This window comes from Lucilia cuprina, chromosome 6, assembly GCF_022045245.1.
Source record: "Lucilia cuprina isolate Lc7/37 chromosome 6, ASM2204524v1, whole genome shotgun sequence".
In the NCBI taxonomy this organism is placed as follows: Eukaryota; Metazoa; Arthropoda; class Insecta; order Diptera; family Calliphoridae; genus Lucilia; species Lucilia cuprina.
In genome coordinates, this window is record NC_060954.1 from 64061761 (window position 1) to 64085130 (window position 23370).

At 27.0% G+C, this 23370-nt stretch overlaps 2 protein-coding genes across 4 annotated transcripts in view; one reads left to right on the forward strand and one right to left on the reverse strand.

Annotated features, from left to right (window-relative positions):
• Positions 1 to 23370, reverse strand: part of LOC111690349 — a 92281-nt gene that overhangs the window by 25787 nt on the left and 43124 nt on the right. For both annotated transcript variants that reach the window (XM_046955022.1, XM_046955021.1), the window contains exon 3: positions 11606 to 11781. In XM_046955022.1, coding sequence (XP_046810978.1) covers positions 11606 to 11781 — 176 coding nt within the window. The remainder of the gene's footprint in view (positions 1 to 11605; positions 11782 to 23370) is intronic.
• Positions 1464 to 9986, forward strand: LOC124420815 (E3 ubiquitin-protein ligase MARCHF3). Of its 2 annotated transcripts, none has more exons than XM_046955023.1 (7): positions 1464 to 1608; positions 1669 to 1888; positions 2371 to 2505; positions 5273 to 5336; positions 5387 to 5542; positions 5595 to 5656; positions 9626 to 9986. In XM_046955023.1, the coding sequence occupies exons 1-7, from the start codon at positions 1587 to 1589 to the stop codon at positions 9810 to 9812; spliced, it is 846 nt and encodes a 281-aa protein (XP_046810979.1). In that variant the 5' UTR covers positions 1464 to 1586; the 3' UTR covers positions 9813 to 9986. The 2 variants fall into 2 exon arrangements, with proteins under 2 accessions (XP_046810979.1, XP_046810980.1); XM_046955024.1 differs by lacking the exon at positions 9626 to 9986 and adding an exon at positions 5734 to 5867.

The following is a 23370-nucleotide window of genomic DNA, read 5'->3' on the forward strand; positions in this document are numbered from 1 at the left end:
AATCATTTCATGGTATTTTTCGTGCCTTTTCATTTAAAGATTTTGAAGTTTTTCTCTTTTTAGTTCCTTTTTATTTGACTTAACAAGGGCAGAGAATTGACAACTCTCCCTACTAATTCTACCTTTCTATGGTTGTATAATGATATGAAATATAAAATTTTTCCTAAAAAGTAATAAATACAATACGAGTACAAACTTTGGTTTGGTACATGTTTGTATGAATATTTGTTTAAGTTTGGTTGTTAAATAAAAGTTTAGACTGCTGGGTATTGAATATTATTTTATATTCTATTGTTTTTGTCTGCTATTTAAAAAAGCATTTCCAACATTTAAAATGCAGTTACACTTAAATTATTCATTAAAAACCAAAAGTGAAAAGTTTTATCAACCACAATACAGCAACATAACACAGTCATGGTTTTGTCCAAATAGTTTGCACCAATCCACACTTGAACTAGTCGAAATGCAGTTGCAGATAGAAGGATTGTCAGGATGGAGGCACGAATGAAAATTCCAAAACTATTTTATTTTATTCCTCATTTTAGAAGACAAATACTAAATATGTTGATAATACACTTTGGGAGTTAACTTTACAAATTGCAATACATTGGCAACATAAAAGCATCAGAAAACAAGACAAAATATAAGTTTTCTAAAGGATTTTCTTGAAAACTTCAGATAAACAAATTACAGGGCTTAATACATAACAAAGTCTTAACCATCACACCATTAAGTAAAATCTAAACTGACAGCAAATAAAGAACTAACTTAACCTCCTACTATACAGTTGAAATAGTTTCATGTAAAACCCAAAGACATGATTGTTGATGTTGTATTCATTGATTCAGGCACCCTTAAATCTATTATTGTTTGAACAAGTAGGAAAGTATATTCGGGCATGGCCGACCATATAATAGCCTGTATATTTAAAAAATTATTTATTTTTAATGAAGAAGCTGTTCAAACATATTTGAACATAGTTTAAAATCTTATTTTGGTGCATAGGTTTGATCATAAAAACTATTCGATTAATTCACTTGAGTTACAAATAAATATTTATCGCTTAGTTTTTTATGACAACCTTTAATAATGATAAGAATGCTAGCATTAGGATGCACATTAATTCTCTTGTTTATGTAATGCATATACATTTAGAGATATAATTAGAAATGGAGCATATTCTTATCAATAGCGTACTTGAAAACCCACCATTGAATGGGAATATGAAATTGATAACATTAGTTTTAAGTTAGTTTTAAGATTTTGTTTAATAGTTCTTTAGTTTTTTGTTTTATAAATAAATTTGGTGTTATTAATATATTTTTTACAATTTATTGATAATAAACGAATCATCTTTTTATATAGGAGTATAGGTCAAATATGGCCCGGTTCTCATTCAATTTGGGAAGAGGATATATGTATTTATAAATAACAGTTAATTATGTACAGTTTCACTTTAATACTAAGGTTTGATACTATTGTGGTGTAGGGTATAAAATTTTGAATTATTTTTTGACTTTTAAACAAAAAAAAATTAAATAGATTTTAAATAAATAAATTTAAATTACAACGTTTATTATAATAAAATGGACACTTCAAACAATACTGGTAGTGTAATTATCTAGCGAATAGGTTTACAATAATTACAATATTTAAATTGTCCTGTAGTTCGAAAAATAATACCAAACTTCGAGACCCAACTAAATATTGATGGGAGTGATTTTCCACACCAAGCTGACAACTTTTTTATAGACATCTCACCAGGAACGTCCAAGTATTGTAATCAAGATTCAACTTTGGATAACGTCAACAAAAATGATAGTGCATCCTTAGAATCTACAGAATTTTTTGTGTGCCGCATATGTCACAACAGTGAAAATCCAGAGAAGTATTCATCATCAAATAATATTGATCTTTTATTTCCGTTTTAACGTGTCATAGAGGGGGAAAATTGTATATAAATGTGTTATAGGTCCCACCTTATAAGATACTGAGACAATCTAACTATAAGTTTCGAAATAGTTGGATGTTTTCTAAAATTTTCCGAAAACATTATCTATTGCATTAAGGAACCTTTTTATTTTATTTCACGCACCCAGTAATTATACTGTATAAATAAGTTGACGAAATTTTGCACTCAAATATCTCTCACCTTAGCCCACATTCAATATATCCTTCAGAAAATGGAACAAACGTCCATAATTTACATAAAAACATTACCACATGAAAAAAATTTTAAATAAATACAAGTAATACAAAAAAATATATTACACCATCTTTTTGAAGATATTACAATTTTTGACACCCGTCCACAAATAATAAAAAATTAAATCAAACAAACACTACCTGTTCTTTATTTTTGTTCGACAGACTTGTTTCCCCATGCTTGTGTAAAGGGTCCCTATCATATGTCCATATTGATTGCCTAGAAAGATGGATCAGTGTGTCAAATTGTACAACGTGTGAATTATGCCAGTTTCAATACAATACTGAACAAACTTTAAGGTAAGCAAAACTGAATTAGTAAAAAATAAAATCCGATTTAGTATGTATGTATGTATGTATGTATGTATGTACGTACGTATGTATGTATGTATGTATGTATGTATGTATGTATGTATGTATGTATGTATGTATGTATGTATGTATGTATGTATGTTTGTTTGTTTGTATGTATGTATGTATGTATGTATGTATGTATGTATGTATGTATGTATGTATGTATGTATGTATGTATCGATGAAATATCACCATCCTATATTCAAAAAGTGTGAATTTGTTAGTTTTTGGTAACAAAAAATTCATTAATGCATGATCCACATATTTTCGGGAACCCTAACCTCTTGGTAAAATTTTATAAGGAAAGGCGCATAATTGATCCTTTTTGTTTTATAAAAGCATTAATATGATTGTAAAAATATATAAGGATCAGTGTATAATTGATCATATCCCCCATATATGTTAAATTACCCTTCAGGAAATTACTTTAACTCTCAGAACTGCTTTAAACGTACAATACAGAGATGCCACTTGACGTAAACATGTTTAATACAAGCCAAAACCTCTCTACCAAGAGAGAATCGGCATATTAGGTCTCCTTTAGAAAATGACTAACGCTTATTACTGACTTAAAAATACGAGTATAGCAATGAATAAATTTCTTACAAGACAAAATCTCATTACCAATTACTATGTGGATCGGTCCATTATTGACAATATTCCCAATATAAGATCCATAAAAAAGACTTTAAAGCTCGTTACTGTAATAAAAATACGAGTTTAGCGACTGCACAAATATGTTTCATAGAAGCCAAAGTCTCTCATATTTTATGAGTATTGTTCCATAATTGGCCCTACTCTCATTTAAGGTCTCCTTCAACAAATAATTTTAACGTTCATCTGGCTTAAAACGAGTATAGTGATAAAGTTCGACACATATAAATAAGATTTTACAAAACAAAATTTTTCTGCCATGCTTTATGACAATTGGTCCATAATTGAATCTACCGCCTTTAGAAAATTACTTTAACACTCAGAATAGCAGTGTAGTGGTAAACTTTATCATAAACAAGTTTTATAGCAACAAATATCTCCCTAAAAGCCCTATTCCGATATCTTATGTTTATATTAATTTCGAATAGTAAAATTCAGCATATATGAAACAAATGAAGCGCCTTTAAAAAATTTACATTAATTTTACAGCACAAAATTTTATTCGGCATGTCCAAATATAACACTCTTACATGTTAATATATTTGTTTGTTCTATTGAAAACAATTTTTCACTTCATTTGTTCGCTTTTGCTCTTGAGCAAAATGCCCTGTTTTTAAGTTTAAATAGCACATAGGTAAAACCTTACACATACATACATACATACATACATACATACATACATACATACATACATACATACATACATATGCTAATGAATTACTTTTTAAGTAAGGTTTAAAATAAATAAACAAAAATTAAAAAAGTTGCTCTTCATAATCGCTTTTTTATTGCACTTTCGGAACCCAGCTAAAACTTTCATTACCAAGTAAGGGATTAAAATATAGGTAGTAATACATAAGTGGTTACAACTGTAGGTCATTACCATGTTTTTACTGTAAATGTTTCTTTTTAGACATAGGGAAAAGCAAAAAAATGTATTTTTAATTAAATAAAACTATAAGCCGGATATTTCTGAACCAGTTATTTTTAATAGAGCCAAATTAGCATTTTAACATTATTATCGGTATCAAAATCAATAAACTCATATTATGATGATATAAGTTGTTATAAAGCTAGTGTAGTCTGTAAAAGTTCACTAATAACGCAGAAGTGCGTTAGTACAATGTGGATTACGAAATTGCTGGCTGGGTTGACATCTGTGTAGATATGTATGTGTATAATTTCGTTAGTAAATCTTGTTTTTGTGGCAATATTACTTCTGGGACATTCGTATTTTTATAATGTTGCACATACACTCGCAGTGTTCTATGTACTTATATATTTATGTATGTATATGTTTTAAAAATCGTTCGTATCATGTTGCTACAAAACAATATTTTTCAGCTTGCTAGAGTAAGAGTTTTATATTTTCATTGCTCTTTTTTTACAAGAAAACAATATTGTATGAGGTTTTAGTATGTTGTGACCCTGAAATTGCACATAATAATAGAAGCAGCTTCACTATAAGATATCATATCCACAGTTTTAGCACTATACAATTTACTGTTTAACTGGCAACAGCTCCACAAACATGGATAGCAGACTTTTTTCAACGTTAGTTCTATAACATTAAAACAAAGCACTGCTGTAGTTGTTATTGGTAATTTCATACTCCGCCATTGAAACTATGCGTCCTTATCACATTTAACTAGTGATTAGTTTAGACATAATCTAGTACTTTTGCTGTACTACATATCTGCAACGTTTGTATTAAAAAAAAACTTTTTATGAAAATAAGAATATTGGTAGCTAACCGATCGACCTCGATCGAGTTAAACAAATTCTAAAATATGCAAATCGCTATTATATTTGCTTTATTTTAAAGGTGAATATCAATTTTAAAGTAAAAATATGTTTTAAAAGAATGCATGTTAATCTATTTAGTTGTTCAATTAAACTAATTAAACAATAAAAATTTTCGAAATATTTTTAAACTAAATGAAATCTGGTTAATAATAAAGAGTCGTTAATTACATTGTTTTCAACAAATAAAAACCTTAAATAAATTAAATACATTGATTAAAGTCAAGTATTACTTAGTTCGTAATTTGTTTTACAGATATACTTTGTATCAATCCCTACGTATGTGGTACTCCCGTAATATGAGCCGTAGGGCCCTACAGGTATTTTTTTTCATTTTACTGATGTACTTTGTAATTAAATTTATTTTTAGGAAGATTGCCAAATGTTTTCACTTTTAACTTTAGTGGCATTTGGTATTGTGGGTACTCTATTAGTGGCAGTGCAGTACTACATTCTACAGGGTCATATTAGCGGTCTGGGTCGTTTATGGACTAAGGGCTGGCTTATATTTTTTTTATTCACCACGGTAAAAAGAAAATTTATTTTATAATTCCTGTCTTTATATTAAATCGTTACAGTTAATTGTGTATTTTGTAAATGTGTACATGATCATAAAATCACAACTGATGCCCTGGTACAGGTAAGTAGTATATAATTATGTATGTATTTATACTAGGTTTCAAGTTTTTTTGATATCACAATTATTTTTTGTATCAGTGTTCTCAATGCTGTAATCATTTTGTCAAAATTCCAACTACTTCATGCTTTAATATTTAATTTTATATGAAAAATCAATAAAAATTTAAGGAAGATCATATATCTTAAATTTTCTGAAAGATTATGTACTAAAGACAGTTTAAAAAAATATATTGAGCAGTTTTCGATATATTAAAAATGTGGCCCAAAATCGGTGTTTCAAATTTCCATTCCAAAATTTTAAGTTATATTTGAAAACATTTTTAAAATTACAGAAAATTGGAAAAATAAAATCAAAATTTATCCAACTTGTAACTAATTGAAATCAAAAGTGAAGGATTCATTTACAGTTTTGGTATTATATTTATATTTGTTTAAATTTTATAGAGTTTGTTTTTTATTTTAAAATATAAGTACATTAGGGGCTGCCAAAAAATATATATTTTCTTGGATGGTTCTTATTTTGTTTATTTGTGTATAAATAAAACATATTGATGTTACATTTTAGCCCACGATTTGTTCAAAATTTTACAAAATTAAGTTTTAAACACTAATAAACAAAATTAGCCCTATCTGAGCAAAACAGATATTTTATGAATATCTCTAATGCACATACCATACATTTATCACGACACGAATGTTCTGCTATTTTTTATTTATGAATTTTATTTTCATTTATGTGGTTACTGAATGAGATATTTTTTCTATATTTTGGTATGGACATTAAGTGAATGCGAATGAACGTTTTTATACAAAAGTGTCAACAAAATTGCAATTCTCTGTTTGTCCACGATGATTGAGGCATAAATATGACAGTTAAAAAGTCAATTTGACGTTTAAAATAGTACAATATTAACCCGTTTTTCTATTTAGTTTTTGCTGATATTTATATTTCTTTTCTTTCTCATTTGTGTTGTTGACACTATTGTAACTGTTCTTATGGTAGATTGTGTCAACTGCAGATATTTCTCCTAATAGAAATGTTTGTTAGTTCCATACAATTAAAAAACAAATAAAAATCACTTGCAGTTACATACAAATAAATAAGGTGGTACTTGCACATTAGGGGCATAAAGATTTTAAACTTGTTATTTGGGCAATTTACTTATTTTAAAAGTCGCGAGGAAAGAAAATATTTTTTATTGTAATTTTAAATGGAGTATCTTTATATTCCATTTTGAATTTGATTATAACTTTTGATATTTGAGAATGTTATAATCCTAATGTACATACATATGTATGTGTGTATATGTACACAACACATACTATGGTGTGTTGAGGAAAGGAAAAGTAAAGAAAATGAAGCTGAACAGGCAACATGTACTTTTTTAACAAAAGATATTTCAAATTAGTTTTTGATTTGTATGAAAACAAAAGATATTTCAAACTAGTTTTTGATTTCTATGAAAACCGAAAAAAACAAAGACAAAAGACAATGAGAATCGAATCTGGTCTACCAAACTAGATCAACAAAAACTAACCTCTCGGAGACCACAAATTAAAATATAAATTATATCAAATTCAAAATTGGCACTTGAAATCAATTCCTTTTCAATTGAGGACAATGGTAATAAAGTTTTACCATTTCACGTTTTAATGAGAGGAAAAAGGAGCGCCAAAGGAAAAAAATAATTTTTGTAACAAAAATCTCGAAGTTTTTCCAAAAAGATTTGTAGAATTAAACCAACTTCTGATAGGTTAATACTCATGTTTCTCATCAAAATTTATATTAAATTCTTATTTACCCAATATTCGTGAAAACATGAGTTGTAGTTTTTACGTTGTTTTTTCAGCGAAACCTGAAGTCGTATTTCTATGAGAAATTTGTTAACTGATGTCCCTTTAAAATGGTTATAATTTTACCTAAAATTATTATATTTCTTTTAATAAAACTTTTTCCTTCGTGGTATTCATGTTGTTCCTGTTTTTTTCTTTTTATTGAATAAAAGTATATTCAATAGCTGGTTTTTGCTTGTTTAAGCATTCAATGCAGGTGGTTTTCAGAAATTGAATTTAACTCTCTGGCTTAAATGTACGAATATAACGAGGAAATTCGATATAGGTAAGATTCTTACGTAACAAAATCTTTCTGTCAGATTTTATGAGATCCGGCTCATAATTGTCCATAAGATCTATTCGACATTAAGAAGTTCTGTGTAAAAGAAAAGCGGTCTATAAAGTCTTACGAGTATCGGCTCTTAATTAACTTTATCCTCCATATAAAGTTCCCTTCTGTAATTTATTTTAACAAGTATAGTTATAAATTTCGGAGGAGGGAAACTTTTAAGGAACTTTAATCTTCCTACCGAATATTAAACATTTTCAGGCCTTCCTCAGAAATCTTTAAAGCTGATTACTGGCATAAAATTGCGAGAATTCGAGCAAATGCATGCTCATGACTGAATTAAAAATATATAAATTCGGCATAGCCGAGTATAACACTCATACTTATTATTTTCTTATGTGTATAATTTGTAAAGATATTATTATGTATAATATATATTATAATATTATATATATATATATATATATATATATATATATATATAATATATATATATATATATATATATATATATAAATATATATTATATATATATATAATATATATATATAATATATATATATATATATATATAATATATATATATATATATATATATAATATTATATATATATAATATATTATGTATAATCAGCAAAGATATATTATGGGTTTGTGCTGATATATAAACGCATTGAAATATTAAAGTATATCAAAGTTCCTGAATTTGATTGAAAATCCTGACCTCAGTTTAATTTTTTAAAAAATTAAAAAAAAATGTAAAACAAATTTGATTTTTGCGATTCTTATCATGAAGATAACGTTTTTTTTTTGACAATTTAGTTCTTTGTGATAAGAGCAACAACATTTCCTCAGAGAGTAAATCAAAATTCCGAACGGTTTGCAAGATATGAGCCTGAGAAAATGATCACTTTTTACAAAAATAACACCAATGCCTCAAATGTTTGGCATATAACTAAAAAAGTGCATGACTTTGAGCAAAACTGGAAGACACGGATCTTCTTATTATTGGTCTTTTATCATATGGTGGTGTCCGTATATCGTTATTATACCCTTCACCTTCGTGAGAAGGGTAAATATAAGTTCTTCATTCCGTTTGTAATTTCTAAAATATAATTTTCCGACGTATATATATATTCTAGATCCTTATAGAGAGCGGAGTCGATTAAGCCATGTCCTTCTGTCTGTCTGTTGAAATCAGTTTTTAGAGGTCCCCAGATATCGGCGAGATCTGAATCTTCAATAATTCAGTTAGACATAGATCGATATTTAAAATCAGCAAAATCGGTCCATAAATAACGGAGATATGAGCAAAAATCCGAGACAACCTCTGAAAATTTCATCAAAAAAGCCACATTTTTTTCATGCTTTGTTAAAAAAGCAACAACAACACTGTGAATTGGATAAAGGTGTACATGTGCGTGTGGAGATGTATTTGATTTTATTCAGCTGTGTATTCTTTTTTGTATATTTGGATGCTGTTCTGTTCTCACGAAGGTGAACGGTATAACAAGAACAAGGAGATAAAGCAGTAATATGTTGGTAATACAGCTCATATTTGTTTGAGGGTGGTAATACAGTTTGACGGTGGTATTACAGTACAACGGTTTTTTTTTCTGCTACAGTTTATATTTGTTTGTGTCTATGTTATGTGAGACATGTGTGCAGAGATACAAAATAAATAAAAACTGTTTTTTTAAACATACTTGGTGAAAGGTATATAAGATTCGGCACAGCCGAATATAGAAATATTACTTGTTTTTTTCGTGTTGCGCTGTGTTATTTATTTGTATTTTATTTATACATAAAAAAAGACAATCTGATTTTAATATAAAATATTTTTTTTAGATGGTGGCAGTCAGCCCGTGATATACGTTTAATTCTAGATAACCTCAAAACACCGTATTTGGCATTGAAGCAAACTAATAATGAAACCAATCATAATATTTTAACTGTAATACGAGATGAGTCAACAGGTAAAAAAACGGAAGTGCCGGGAAATATGCAGAGCAATGTGACGGTTACAGAAAATTAGACACAAAAACAAGACTTGGGAAACACTACGCAACAAGTCAAAATATGAATTCAAATTTAACCTTTTTAACCATAAACCGACAATAGTAACAATAATTTTAAAATTAGAATACTAAAACTAAAATAAAAAACGTGACTTGATATGAAATATTTAAATAAATTTCAAAACTTTCAATATAACATACTCAAATATTGTGAAAAAATTAATACCAAATATTCAGTAAAAAAACTGAATAAGAATATGTATAGGTTTGTCAATCAATTTCTATACCCACCATCATCAAAATGTATATTGTTTTTGTCATTCCGTTTGTAAAACATCGAAATATTTATCAGATCCTCTCTACCCGCCATAAAAGGTCCCCTTCAAAAAATTACTTTAACGCACATAACTATCTAAAAGAAACATGTACATAAATAAAATGTTATAAGGATCGGTACATATTTTTCCCCATATATGTATGTACAGCCACCTTCAAAAAATGACTTCAAAACTTAGAACTGATTTAAAAGTACGAGTACAGCGATGACACAAAATCTCTACCAAGTTTTAAGAGGATCAGTTCACAATCGACCTTAACCCCTATATAAGGTCCACTTTAGAAAATGTCTTTAATGCTCATTACTGGTTTAATTCCAAAAATATGTCATATAAGCCAAAGTGCCTCAAAAATTAATTAACTTTATTAGTAACGACAAACTATGGATTTATATTAAAAGTTGCACATTATATAAATCGTGTGCAGCCATATTTCAATAGTATTGATTGACCGAATTTAAATTTTTATTTAAAACTATTTCATTTCACTTTGATACGTGTCGCACCCATTTTATAAATATGTATACGTGAATTTGCATGAGTTTATAATAAATAAAAAATATGTATGTATGTAAATATTTATATGTATGTGAATAATTTGATAAGATTTATTATTTGGCAATATGAAAGCATTACATAATTTTCATCTGCCTTTTCCAACCCCCAATTTTTGGTTTGATTGTTTGGTTTAAATACTCTTAAATTAATTGCCGAAATTTACACTGTTCAATATGTGTTTTTCTTCTAAATTGTTTCATTAAAGAGGAAATAAAAACAAAATCCAGCATTAGGTTTATGTTTCCTACAGAAGTAATATTTTTAATTTACGCTAATAGGAAGATGGCTACCACATGTGATTTATTGTACAGACAAAAGCAACAACAAATTCTCTCGGTAAAATTCACATGCATCCATCAAATGACACAAATTACAACAAGTGATTGATGACTCATAAATTAGTAATTTCTATGCGAATATATGTACATACATATGAATTTGTATTTGTGTGGATTCGAAATTGAGTAAATGTCCTTGTCACATTCGATAAAAACATTAGGGATTTTTAAGTAATAGAAAAAGTAACGTTACTACATATATATCTGAATATGAATTATAATTAATCCACCTTTTATTTTCAGTTATTTTCGTATCAGTGATCTTGAGTAAATCATTTTAAAAGTAAAATTGTTTTATTCGGCAACGCCGAATATTATATGAACCATTAAAGCATATCTTGAAGTAAAAAAAAATATCATACTTCCATCATATTTAGGGGGTAAAGACAATTTTTTTTGAGGGTATTAAAACGAGAGCTGGAATTTTTTCCAATAAGAAAACTAAAATCAATTTGCATTATTTGGAGAGCACTTATTGTACATTTTGAAAATTACACTAAAATCTCAGTTAATGGAACTTAATCGATTTAAAATAAAATTAAAATGTTTAATTACTCACATTTCCATTTAAATACTTACATCTTTGTCTCCCAATCTCTCCACGCGACAATGTAAGAAACCCGTTTGTCCCACCGTCACAGTAACATTGCGCGGGACATCAAAGTCAAAATATGGCAACAAATTTGTCGATGACGATGTTGTTGTAACATCTAACAATGGCAAATATTGCGTTGAATATGTTGTTGTTAAGGACTCTGCAAGAATCAAAATATACGCACAAAATAAGTAAAAGTTTTAAAATATAAACAACTTCATGAAAAAGCTTAATAGTAAAAAAAAATTTAAAACGGCCTAAAACTATTATTAGAAAATCGATTTTGCTCAAATGGGTCTGATTTTGTTTATTAGTGTCTAAAACATAGTGATGTTAAATTTTAGTCAAATCGGATAACGATAACCCGTACCGGAAATCGTTTGAAAAATTTGGGTAAATAATAGAACATTTTTTTAAATTAACTTATATCAACATTTCGTCCAAATCTTATCATCTAGAATATATTATCTATCCAACAAGGCATTAAAAAAGAGTTAAGTAAGAATTATTTAGTCGTTTTTTCAACATATTTGTCAAAAGAAAGTGCATATACATAACATTCTTATTTGAGCTCGATATTAATATTTTGTTTTAAAGATTATTTTCTTTAGAAGAAATTAAATGTAACAATTTTATTTAAAATTTACGAAAAGTCCTATTATTTATCCAATTTTAAACTTTTTAATAGATTTTTTGGACACCTTTAATGTATATATATAATAACGATTATGGCATTATTGTTTTTTATATAAATTCATGTTGACATTTTTCATGACATACATATATAAATTTATGTTAATGTCTTCAGTGGCGCCACTTTCATTTTCTCTTCATGACTGTGATTATTTATTTGTTGCTACTATTGTTTAATAAATGTTAACTTTGAACATATATTAACACTTTAAAACAATTTAATAACATTATTTACATAAACAGTAATCTTCAAAAATTTAATTGAAATAAATATCAAACATAGTTTTAATTTTCTTCAGTTTCGTTTTCTTTTAATTTACATACAATCATTTTTAAAAAAATATATGTGGAAATTAAAATTTAACCAGGTTTATTAGACAGCTTTCTACCAAGAGTAAATTCTTAGTTAGTTCATATTGGGTACCTTTGTAATATCTGTAAAGAATCGATAGAAGGAAAGAAAATTTTTGTATGGAAAAATACCGATAGAGACAGTAAAGATGATATAATCAAGGAGTAAAAATAGAGATATAACCGACTCTATAGACGTTCTTCAGTTGACAGATCAGATTCAGGTTGAACAGTTGACAGATCAGATAGATCAGAAAAGTATGACGACATAATCACCTTGTGTCGAATCGGACAATTGCACAGAAAATGAGTAATTGTATGGAAGACCAATGCGTCTTATATGGTTTCGAAACATGGAATGACCAGTAAAAACTAATAACAGAGCACTCAGATGAAATCTGAGCTCTAATATATATAATAAAGTAAATATCTGGTACGCAGAGTAAAACGCTGACAAATAGCTGCTTTTAAACTCTCAGCATATATGAAAGGAAAATCTGTTGAGACGACTTTACATTCCCTAGTTGGGTAAATTAAAAAGTACGTGAGGTATAGAAACTTTACTTTAGTTGCCTTTCTTGATATTATAGTCGCTCTTAATAATTCGGATTCGATTCCATCAATTTATGAAAAAAACAAAATAGGTATTTTTCCTATTTTATATGTTCATTAATATTTATGTTTTAATTTTATACAATTCAATAAAAAATAAATTATATAATCATTGTATGTAAATGAACAGAATGAATTTCTCCAAATGCGAAAGAGCATTTTCATTCTTACAAAAATATGGAAAACAACAAATAAATATGATATTTTGTTTTTGTTTTCAATATATTTATAACAAAGAAAATGTTGTTTCGATATTGTAAAACAGGCAGCTAAATTCATAGCTGTAAAATAATGATTAATAATCGTAATCATTATTAATTAGATTATTTTTATTAAATAGGTAAAATTAATGATTAATTAACGATTATTTTCAATTTTTTTAATTAATTGTTGATTACGATTAAAAATAATCAGGGATTAATTGGAATTAATGAAAATAATCAAAAAATCAAAATTAATCAAAAATTAGTTGATTATTTTTAAGGATTAATTTTGATTATTTTCCACACAGAAAAAACTATCGGTAGTTTATTTTCAATTAACATGTTTTAATTTTCTTTATTTTTTATTTAAACAAATTTTTATTTGTCTTAATTATCTCGTTTTTTGAAACTGTTTGAAACTAAAGTGTAAAATTTTGATTAAATTTTTAATTAATTCAAGTAATTTTTTAATTGATTGAAAAACATTTTCTGGCCTTCTTTTCTATTTTAGATTTATTTTTAATATTTTTTTTTGAATTTTTGTGCTAGCAATATTTATAATTCTTAAATAGTCCATAAAATTTTAGGCATATAATATTCAAGTTTCTTTACAATTTACAATTTTTAAAGGTCTAGTATTCCTTTAACGTTGCGTGTAATCGATTAATAATTTTATTGCTTTAATAACCTTCTTAATTGATTTATTAAAATTCTCTATCAAACAGTTTAATTTATTTGATTAATAAATTAATAAAAAATCAATTTTATATTTATTAAATATTTAATTTATACAATTAATGAATTAATCAATTTTTAATCTTGTCTCAATTATTGACATTAATTGTTCTGATTAATTTGTTATTTGGAAAAAAATATATATTTTTACTTTTTTACAAATTTGGTAATTGATATCATCATTTTGGTGCAAAACTTGTTTGAAACAATTATTTTGATAATTAAAACTCATTTTCATTTTTTTCTGTGCATATATTTAGTATAATTTACACCCAAAAAAGCTCTAAAAATTATTTGATTAATTCTGATTATTTTTGATTATTTTCATTAATTTTAATTAATCCTGATTATTTTTAGATTAATTTTAATTATAATCAATTAATAATCAGAAATTTTATATCAGAAAATTAAATAATCATTACGATTATTTTTGAAAAATAATTTAATTGATTATTAATCGTAATCGAAATTTTACAGCTATGGTTAAATTATTATAAATTTTAAAATTTTAAAATTTTGGTAATTTTTACCTCGTAGTATTAAAAATTAGGTATGTAACGAATGCTAGGTTTCGCATATAAAACCGTACTCTACATAAATAATTTTGACGTAGACGGAAATTCCTCATACGAGCCCTCTTGAAGAAAATCAAATATTTTCAATAATAAATAAAAATATTCCGGAATTGAATTTTTAAAAAATAATTCACATTTTTAACATACTATCTTGTGTAGAGTATTATATGGTCGGTCATATAATACTCATTTATAATTGCTTGTAAATAAGTTTATGATCTTACATGAATTTTGCAGTTGCAAAAATTTTCCAAACAAATTATAATGTTGCACAATATAAATATACATTTTATGGAAATAAAAACGTCATTCGTCAAATGTGCAATAATACAAAATCCTAATAATAATAACGAAAGTAACTTGCTTTCCCTAAAATAAAATGCATAAAATATAGTAAAATACAGGGTAAATAAGAAAATACTACGGCATGAAAAAGAAAATCAATATAAATTGTTTTCATTAAATAAAAAAAACTAAATAGAAAATATAAAGAATAATTGAAAAAAAATCAAAAAAAGAAAAACTTTTTAAGTAGAAAATTTTTGAGGTAGTTCAAAGTAATTTCCTTTAAGTATTCGTATTGCAAACTATAAAATTTCCAAAGACTTTATTCTTTTGCGTTTTATTATAAGGTTTTTTTCTTCTCTCCCAATTTTTTATTGTTCACAAACAATGAACTACTTTGAGAGTGTGGGTATTTGTGTTTTTGTGCTGCTTTCAAAGGATGGTGGCAAAAAATTCAGATCATTTTTTTCTTTATTTTTGCTGTTTTTTATTTCATTTCTTATTTTTTAGTGATACAAATAAAGTTTTCTTCCACAACAAAAGCTGTTGAAAGTAGCTTGGTCAGCCAGACAGTGAAAAACCGAAACACAGAATCAACCGAACTCAGCAGAAAAAAACCAACCAAGAAACCGAATAGTTTTTCCCTTCTGCCACCCCTTCTTTTTTATATGATGTGTTTTTTGTTCATATATTCTTTGAATATTTTGCACGAAAAGTCTTATTGTCGTGTTTGGTTAATAAAATATGTATATGTACATTAGAGTCGCCCAAAAATATAGATTTTATATAAATGGGTTTTATTTCGCTCAATATTGTCAAAAACCCGTGCCGGAAATCTATTGAAAAGTAAGAATCTGGGTAAGAATAGGACCTTTTTGATTTTTTGGAAATTATGCTATTTATTTTTATATATACAAATGTGAATTAACACACTCTTTTTTCGACTTTCGTTAAAGTGAACAATTTATATGAAGAATATTGGTAATACTGGGTTCCCGACATCGAATTAGCCGCTAATGGTCAAAATAAGACCCATCCAAACAAAAGAGATATTTTTTGGACACCTCTAATGTATGAATGTTTATTGGAAAGAAAAAAATAGTAAGAAATATATTATATGTACCTAAAATGGGTATAATAACAAAAATAACTAAAATTAAATCAGACTTTAAGGCGTCAATTACAAAAAATCTAAATATTAATGAAATCTGTTTCTTAACAAGTCCATTTAATCTTAATAAATTGCTTTTTAAAATGGAATACAACTATTATGTTTGGATAGATACTGAAATAAGGGAACTCGTTTCCGATACCCGTAGATTTTTACGCATCACGCGACTATCATCAAGAAAACAAACATTTGTGGTCGATTAGACTGTGGCACAGCGCATTACAGGAAAATTTCATTCTTCAGCCGCCCTGTTCACTTTCGATGTGAAAAATTTTAAATCAAATGTAAACAAACACTATTCCCTCGATCCTCGCTCCCACAATACAGTACGGGGTTGATTTTTGCAACTAAAAGGAAATCGGGTCTGTTACAATTTGCGAAATGTTGCAATGACCGACAACTAAAATCCTATACAATTTCATATAATTATTTAATAAAAACATTAATTTTCATGCCCTACACCAAGGTCAATTCACTTATAATTTTTAATAAAACGATTAAAATCTACATAAATAACATTAAGGATAGGCCCATATTTACCCTTACTCCCCAATAAGCCTTCTTGTAGTAAATTTATATTCTTTGTCAATAATACGTAAAAAATATTACACAATACGGTTAAAGAACAAATTAAATGCTTTATTTTTTAAAATTATCCACTTTTTAATATACTGACTAGTGTAGGGTATCATATAGTAGGCAATGTCGGACTATACATTCACGCTTGTTAAGTAATCAATTCATTTATTAATCAATAACTGAAACCTTTTTGAAAAAAAATTGCTTTTATAAAGACAGTAATGTTAAAAAATAGGCTGTTGGGCAATTCGTCAGTTGCAATAATAAGTTGTTAAACAAATCGAGCTCGCACTGTTATTTTATTATTAATTTGGTTTTTCAATACGATTGACATTGAAATTTTGACGTTCGTATAAACATTTTTTTTTTGAATATGATTACGCTACAATTCCCCATGGGTTGTAAAATGTTTGAAAAAAGGAAAATATTTACAGACATATTGAAAATTATGTGTTGTATACCAAATGTGTTTCGTTTAATTTTTACGCGCCACAACTCATTCATTATATAAATTACATATGTACTTGCAAACATAAACCAAATCAAATTATGAACATTACTCCCTATTTCTGAGATTTAATTAAAATCAAGAAAAAATTCATACATACATATATGATTATAATCACGTGAACATTTTCAACTGAGTGAATTAATAATCAAGCTTACAATGAGTTCGTTTTCCTTTCAATCTTTCATGATTTAAATTGTGTTCGAATAATATCACTTAGAATGTTATCCAAAATGTGCTCTAAGTACTTTTGTGAGGCTTTGTATATTGGCTAGAAGAATATAATAAGGTCCTAACCCACAAAATTCGGAAGATTCATCAAGGGTAGCATGAAACTTTGCTACGCCAATAGGAGTATATTAAACATAATTATGAACTGAAAACCAATCGGAGCCAGTTTTGGACCAGTCCAAGTCTAATGAAGAGTACTATTTACATGCGTATGTGAAGTAGTTGCAACATTTTATTTTATAAACAGCTCAAAGCTGGGAATTTTTATACCCACCATCAAAAAAGATGGGTGTATATTGATTTTGTCATTACATTTGTAACACATCGAAATATTGGTCATAGACCCTCAAAAGTATATATATTCTAGGTCGTTGTTAAATTCTTCTTCGTTCTAGCCATGACTGTCGTCCGTCTGTCTGTCTATTTAAAGCACGATAGAGTCCGAATGAATATAAATATTTCTTATAGGTATGGCTTGTTTGGTATTGAAAATGGGCAATATCGGTCCACGTTTTCGGATAGCCTCCATACAAGTGATCCCTCGAAATGCAGCTTTAACAGTCATAACTTGTTAAAAAATACGAATATAGCGATGAAATTCGACATAAGTAAGATTCTTATGATCCAAAATCACTATGCAAAATTTTATGAGGATCGGTCCTTAATTAACCCTACCCCCCATATAAGGTCCCCTTCACAAAAGGACTTTAACGCTCATTATTGGCTTAAAAGTACTAGTATATAGATGAAATTCGACATAAGTAAGTTGCATACGAGTCAAAATCTATCTAAATAATGTAATGAGGATCGGTCCATGATTGACCCTACCCCCCATATAAGGTCCCCTTCAGAAAATGCAACGCTCATTAATGGCTCAAAAATACGAGTGTAGCGATAAAATTCGACACAAATAAATTTAATTTAAAAAATAGACACATAATTGATCCTAACACAACCCACCTACTTGTTTATTTTTAATATGTTGTTTATGATTCTGATGAATCCTGAAAATCCTCTTTCCCTGTTTGTACCACAGAATTTTAATTTTCCCACAGTGGATTCTTTTATTGATTGGTGGTTTAGGTGGTTAAAGAGACAAGAAAATTAGAAGCATATAGCAAAAAGTACGATGAATTGTTTATTTTGTCATCGCATTTAACCCTTTATAAATTTTGTTCCTTCATTAGAATTAACGTTTCTAACATTTTATTTAAAAAACAATGCTCATCCTATCCGTTTGTTAAATATTATAGATAAATTAGATCTAAATTTATTTAAATGTGGTCTTGAAATTTAAACAAAAATTTGTGTTTATGCTGAACAAATTGTTATTTTTATATCCATCAAAAAAAAAAAAAAAAACATACACAACGGCCTACATCTTTAGAGGACTATGTTATACTCTTTAGTATTCTTAACATTTTTTATTTTAGGATTCTGAACATTCTGTAGTATATATTCGTATATACATAAACATGTAGGTACATACAAATGTACATATTAGAATTGTCAATTATTTTTCTTAAAAATTATTCGAATAAAAACTAAGAATATGTTTTTATTCGAGAAGTCGACGAAATTTTTGAAATTAATAGATTATTCGAAAGAATAAATATATAAATAAAATATGCCAAACATATCCAAAATCTTAAGATATGGGTAAAAAGCGGGTTTCTTAACCTATTTAAAATTTTCCATTGATTTAAAAGTGAAAGCGGAGGCTTTTATAATGATATACATATATACGATGTTTTGAGAAATATGTGTGCATTTCATTAGCTACTTTATATGTTTTATATCCACCATATTATTATATTCTAAAACGATCTAGCCGAACATCCGTCAACCTATCTGTTGTAAAAATGATGGGAGCAGCTAGAGAGTTGAAATTTTGAATAAATATTTTTTTGTTTGTTATTAAAACTGGGCAATATCTGTCTACGATTTAACCTAGCACCCATCATAAAGTTCCCTTCAGAAAATTACTATAATGCAGATCTCATCAGCAAATGACTTAACGTACATGACTCGCTTAAAAGTACCAGGATAGCAACTAACTAAAGGTTTTTATACACGAACACCTTTGTTTACAACCAAGTTACGTATATTGCACACAAATGTTACAATTTTGAAAATAATCTCTTTATACAAATTTTTTAATGAAGGTGCGTGAAATTGGAATTTAATAGCAAGAGTTTTCTTTAAACATTTAATAGTTTTAAGAAGTAAATACATGAATTTCATCTTAATTTTTAATCCTTTTTACGCACACACGATGTTTCTTGCTCTGCGGTCACCACAAAATGAAGAGTAGAATAGAATAATGTTTTACGACAATTATTTTTGTATTGCGACTTGTTTGCAGAACTTGTAAAAATATCAAAACACTTTGATCTTTCGTACAACCAACTCACAACTTAAAGTAAAAAACCTTCTCACTTTCTATGCTTGCAATCTGTTTCACTTATAAAACAGAAAGCATTCAGCTTTTAACATCGCGAAATATAAAATTGTATAAATTGCAAAAAGTAGTAAAACAAAAAAACAAAAAGTAGTAAGACCTGGTTCACATTGGGAAACTTTTGTTGAGAAACTTTTGATTTTGCGTGTGATAGAAAGAGATGTTTCATATTTCTTTCTTTTTCTCTCACACACAAAAATCAAAAGTTTCCTAGTGTGAACCAGATCTTTTGACAGAATTTATGTTATTCTTTGTTTAACATTATAATAAAATATGGGTAACATTCAAATATTCGATTATTTAACAAAAATTGTTCGAATTATTCTTTATTCTAAATTGGAAATTTTTTAATCATTCGAAGAAAAACAAAAATTTTTCCTCGATTAATCGTATTTTTTTTCGAATGACAACCCTAATACATATGTATTTAAGTACATACATATATTTATTTTTTATTATTTCTATTGCGTGACTTAAATAAAACTACAGTAGCAACTACGATTTTATTCTATTGAACTAGTTGTATAGACACATTTAAATACATACATTCATACATATGAATATACGTATATATACATCTCTCTTTTACTACAAAATTAGAACAACTTAAAAATGTTCGGACCAAAACAATCCAAAATATAAAATTTTTTTATCATAAAATTCAACTTATGTACAAATATTTTCAAATCTTTAAAAGATTCTTGGGAATTTCGGTAACATATTTCGAAGCTTCTTGTTATATTAGCTATCGTTTAACAGGTAATTTTTCTGCCGGTTAAAATATATTATCCTAATATTAAAAATTGAGAAAATAAGAGTTAATTGAAAAGTCTACTGAACTGTAAAATTTAATTAAAAATAAACAAAGTTTCTCAAAAAAAAAAAAAAAAAAAATAAAGCATTCTTAAGAAGAGTCTTTCATGAAATTTTATTTATTTGAAAATTTTGTAGGGATATTGATAAAAATATGTACATATATTTATATATATTTTTTCTGATGCCACTATTTTAAAATTAGATGTTTAGCATTCCTCAATTAATTCGGACCGCAAATGAGGAATTTGGTACATTTTTAATATATTACATGTATATATCTACCTGGTTTCTAATATGGCCAAAATTCCGGCCACGCCCACGTAAGACGAATACATAACCACTCTACGCACGTTATATTAAATTTAAATTGCAATTATTACAAATTATTTTCGCTTTTTTAGAATTTTAAGTTATGCTAGTCTTGTAGTAAAGGAGCGACATGGGTAAATTGGTGTGCAATACAATAAATGTAAATTCACATGATAAATAAGTGTAAATTGTTATGTCTATAATTTTATTTAGTACCAAATGCAATATTAAAATTGTCACACAGATTTAAGTTCGTTATTGATGTAATATACAACCGTTTTATGCAGATGTGTGGATTTTATGATTTTTGCTATGGAAAAGTTAAGTATAATTTGTATAATAATGTCATGTAATGTTAAAGCGATATTATAGAAACCTTATAAAAACTAAGTTTTGACTAACTCTAATTAACTTTTAACTAACTCTTATTTAATTGAAAAGTCATGAAAAATCGAACTATTGCCTACAGTATATGACATCGCAATGTTAAAATAATCGGTTGGCTCTTTTAATCATAATCTGAGTATCAATCACAACTAACTGAACAAATATAATAAGATAGAAAATTAGTTTGGAAATAAAAAAACATTTTGGTGAAATTGTTTAATATTTATTGTGTAAAGGCCTTACTTTTTATTTTATAAAATATTTATAAATCAAATTTCGTATGGAAATAAAATTTTGTTAATGAATCAGGGGGTAATATATCCCAGTAAAATATTTTCAAATTTTGGTAATAAGTATTGTAGGTAATGCACTTATTTCATCCATTATATGGTAATAAGTTGTTGTTATCAATAACATAATTTTTTTTAATTGAATTTGTAGTCAATTGTCTAATAAGGAATTAGTTAGTGTTTTTAACCGTAGTTGATTTTGTAAGTTCTTTCAAGAAATGTTTACATTTGTGTTGAAACCATTCCAGATCGAATGATAAAATTACTTTTAAATGGGACATTGAGTACGAAAATAGACTAGCAAACATAAAATATAACTGTAAAACAAGTTTCAAATCCGGAAAAATTGGGCAAGTAGATTTGTAAGCAGTTATTTTTTGGTCATCGTCGATAAAAGATTATACGCAAAAATTAAAGAAAAAACTAAAAAATGTCCGAAAATTAAATTTATTTTAATAATTTTGATATTATATTCCAGTGAATCCAGTGAATACAATCCTATAAAGCCTAATACATCAAGTAAAAAATGTGACTGTATGTTGTAAGAATTTGTAATTAATAATAAAGATTATGGTGATCCATATACAAATAATTGATATTAAAATAACTAATAGTTTAATTATACATATTAAAATTATACAAATTTACATTTTTAATTTTAGATTTTTGAATATGTATGTATGTGTGATACATAATAATGTCACCATATATTAACGTCTTGATTAAATATTTTGAATTATTGTTTGTGTGCCAAAAACGAAAATTTTAAACAAAAGTATAGGTAATAAAAAATTTTGTAAAAAACTAACTTCATCATATCATACCAAAAAAATATGAACAAGATCATAAAAACTTTAAAAAACTTTTTGCAGTCTGATCCAGCTCACCAAACATGGTATCTTAGAGTGGAATAAATTTGAATTTTCGACGAGCTCATTAACAATCTCCGTTTTGGGGCTAACCTAATGTATATGACTTCTTGTAACGAAGTTCCAATAAATTTTAATAGAAGATAAGAGCTTAAGCATGTCTATGCCAACACATCACAAAATAGAAATAAACAACGAAATAAAAAAACAGCAAAAAATACTTCCTTTATAAACTACAAAAATAATAAAAATGGCGACATGATTTTAGTGATTTCCCTTTTGTAAGGGCTATAAACATAAAAAATTCACAACATCAATAACAAAAACGAAATAATAATGAATAAAATAAACCTTGTGAAAAAACAAACAGCAGGAGCGAATTAGATACACCCTACCGTTTAATCATAATAATTTTATATTTTGCAAAACATTGTCAGCTTGAAAAGGTTTTCATTTCTAAAATAATTGCAAAAGTTGTATTTTTGTAAAATGTACTGAGATCTTAACTTTGAATTGTTTTTTCGCATATTTAATACAGATTTCCAAACTGCTGTTTAAGGAACACTCCAATAAAAACATATATGTATTTGTATACACATACATATGTACATATCTTATTATATTTATAATGAAATATTGTGTAAAAGATATCCTACAAAAAAAAAAAGAAGAAA

Bases quoted from the DNA above. Each gene is read 5' to 3' on its own strand.
- LOC124420815 (XM_046955023.1), top strand. From the start codon at position 1,587: ATGGACACTTCAAACAATACTG. The intron at 2,506-5,272 runs GTAAGCAAAACT...TTTGTTTTACAG, and splicing joins AATACTGAACAAACTTTAAG to ATATACTTTGTATCAATCCC. The intron at 5,657-9,625 runs GTAAGTAGTATA...TATTTTTTTTAG, and splicing joins CAACTGATGCCCTGGTACAG to ATGGTGGCAGTCAGCCCGTG.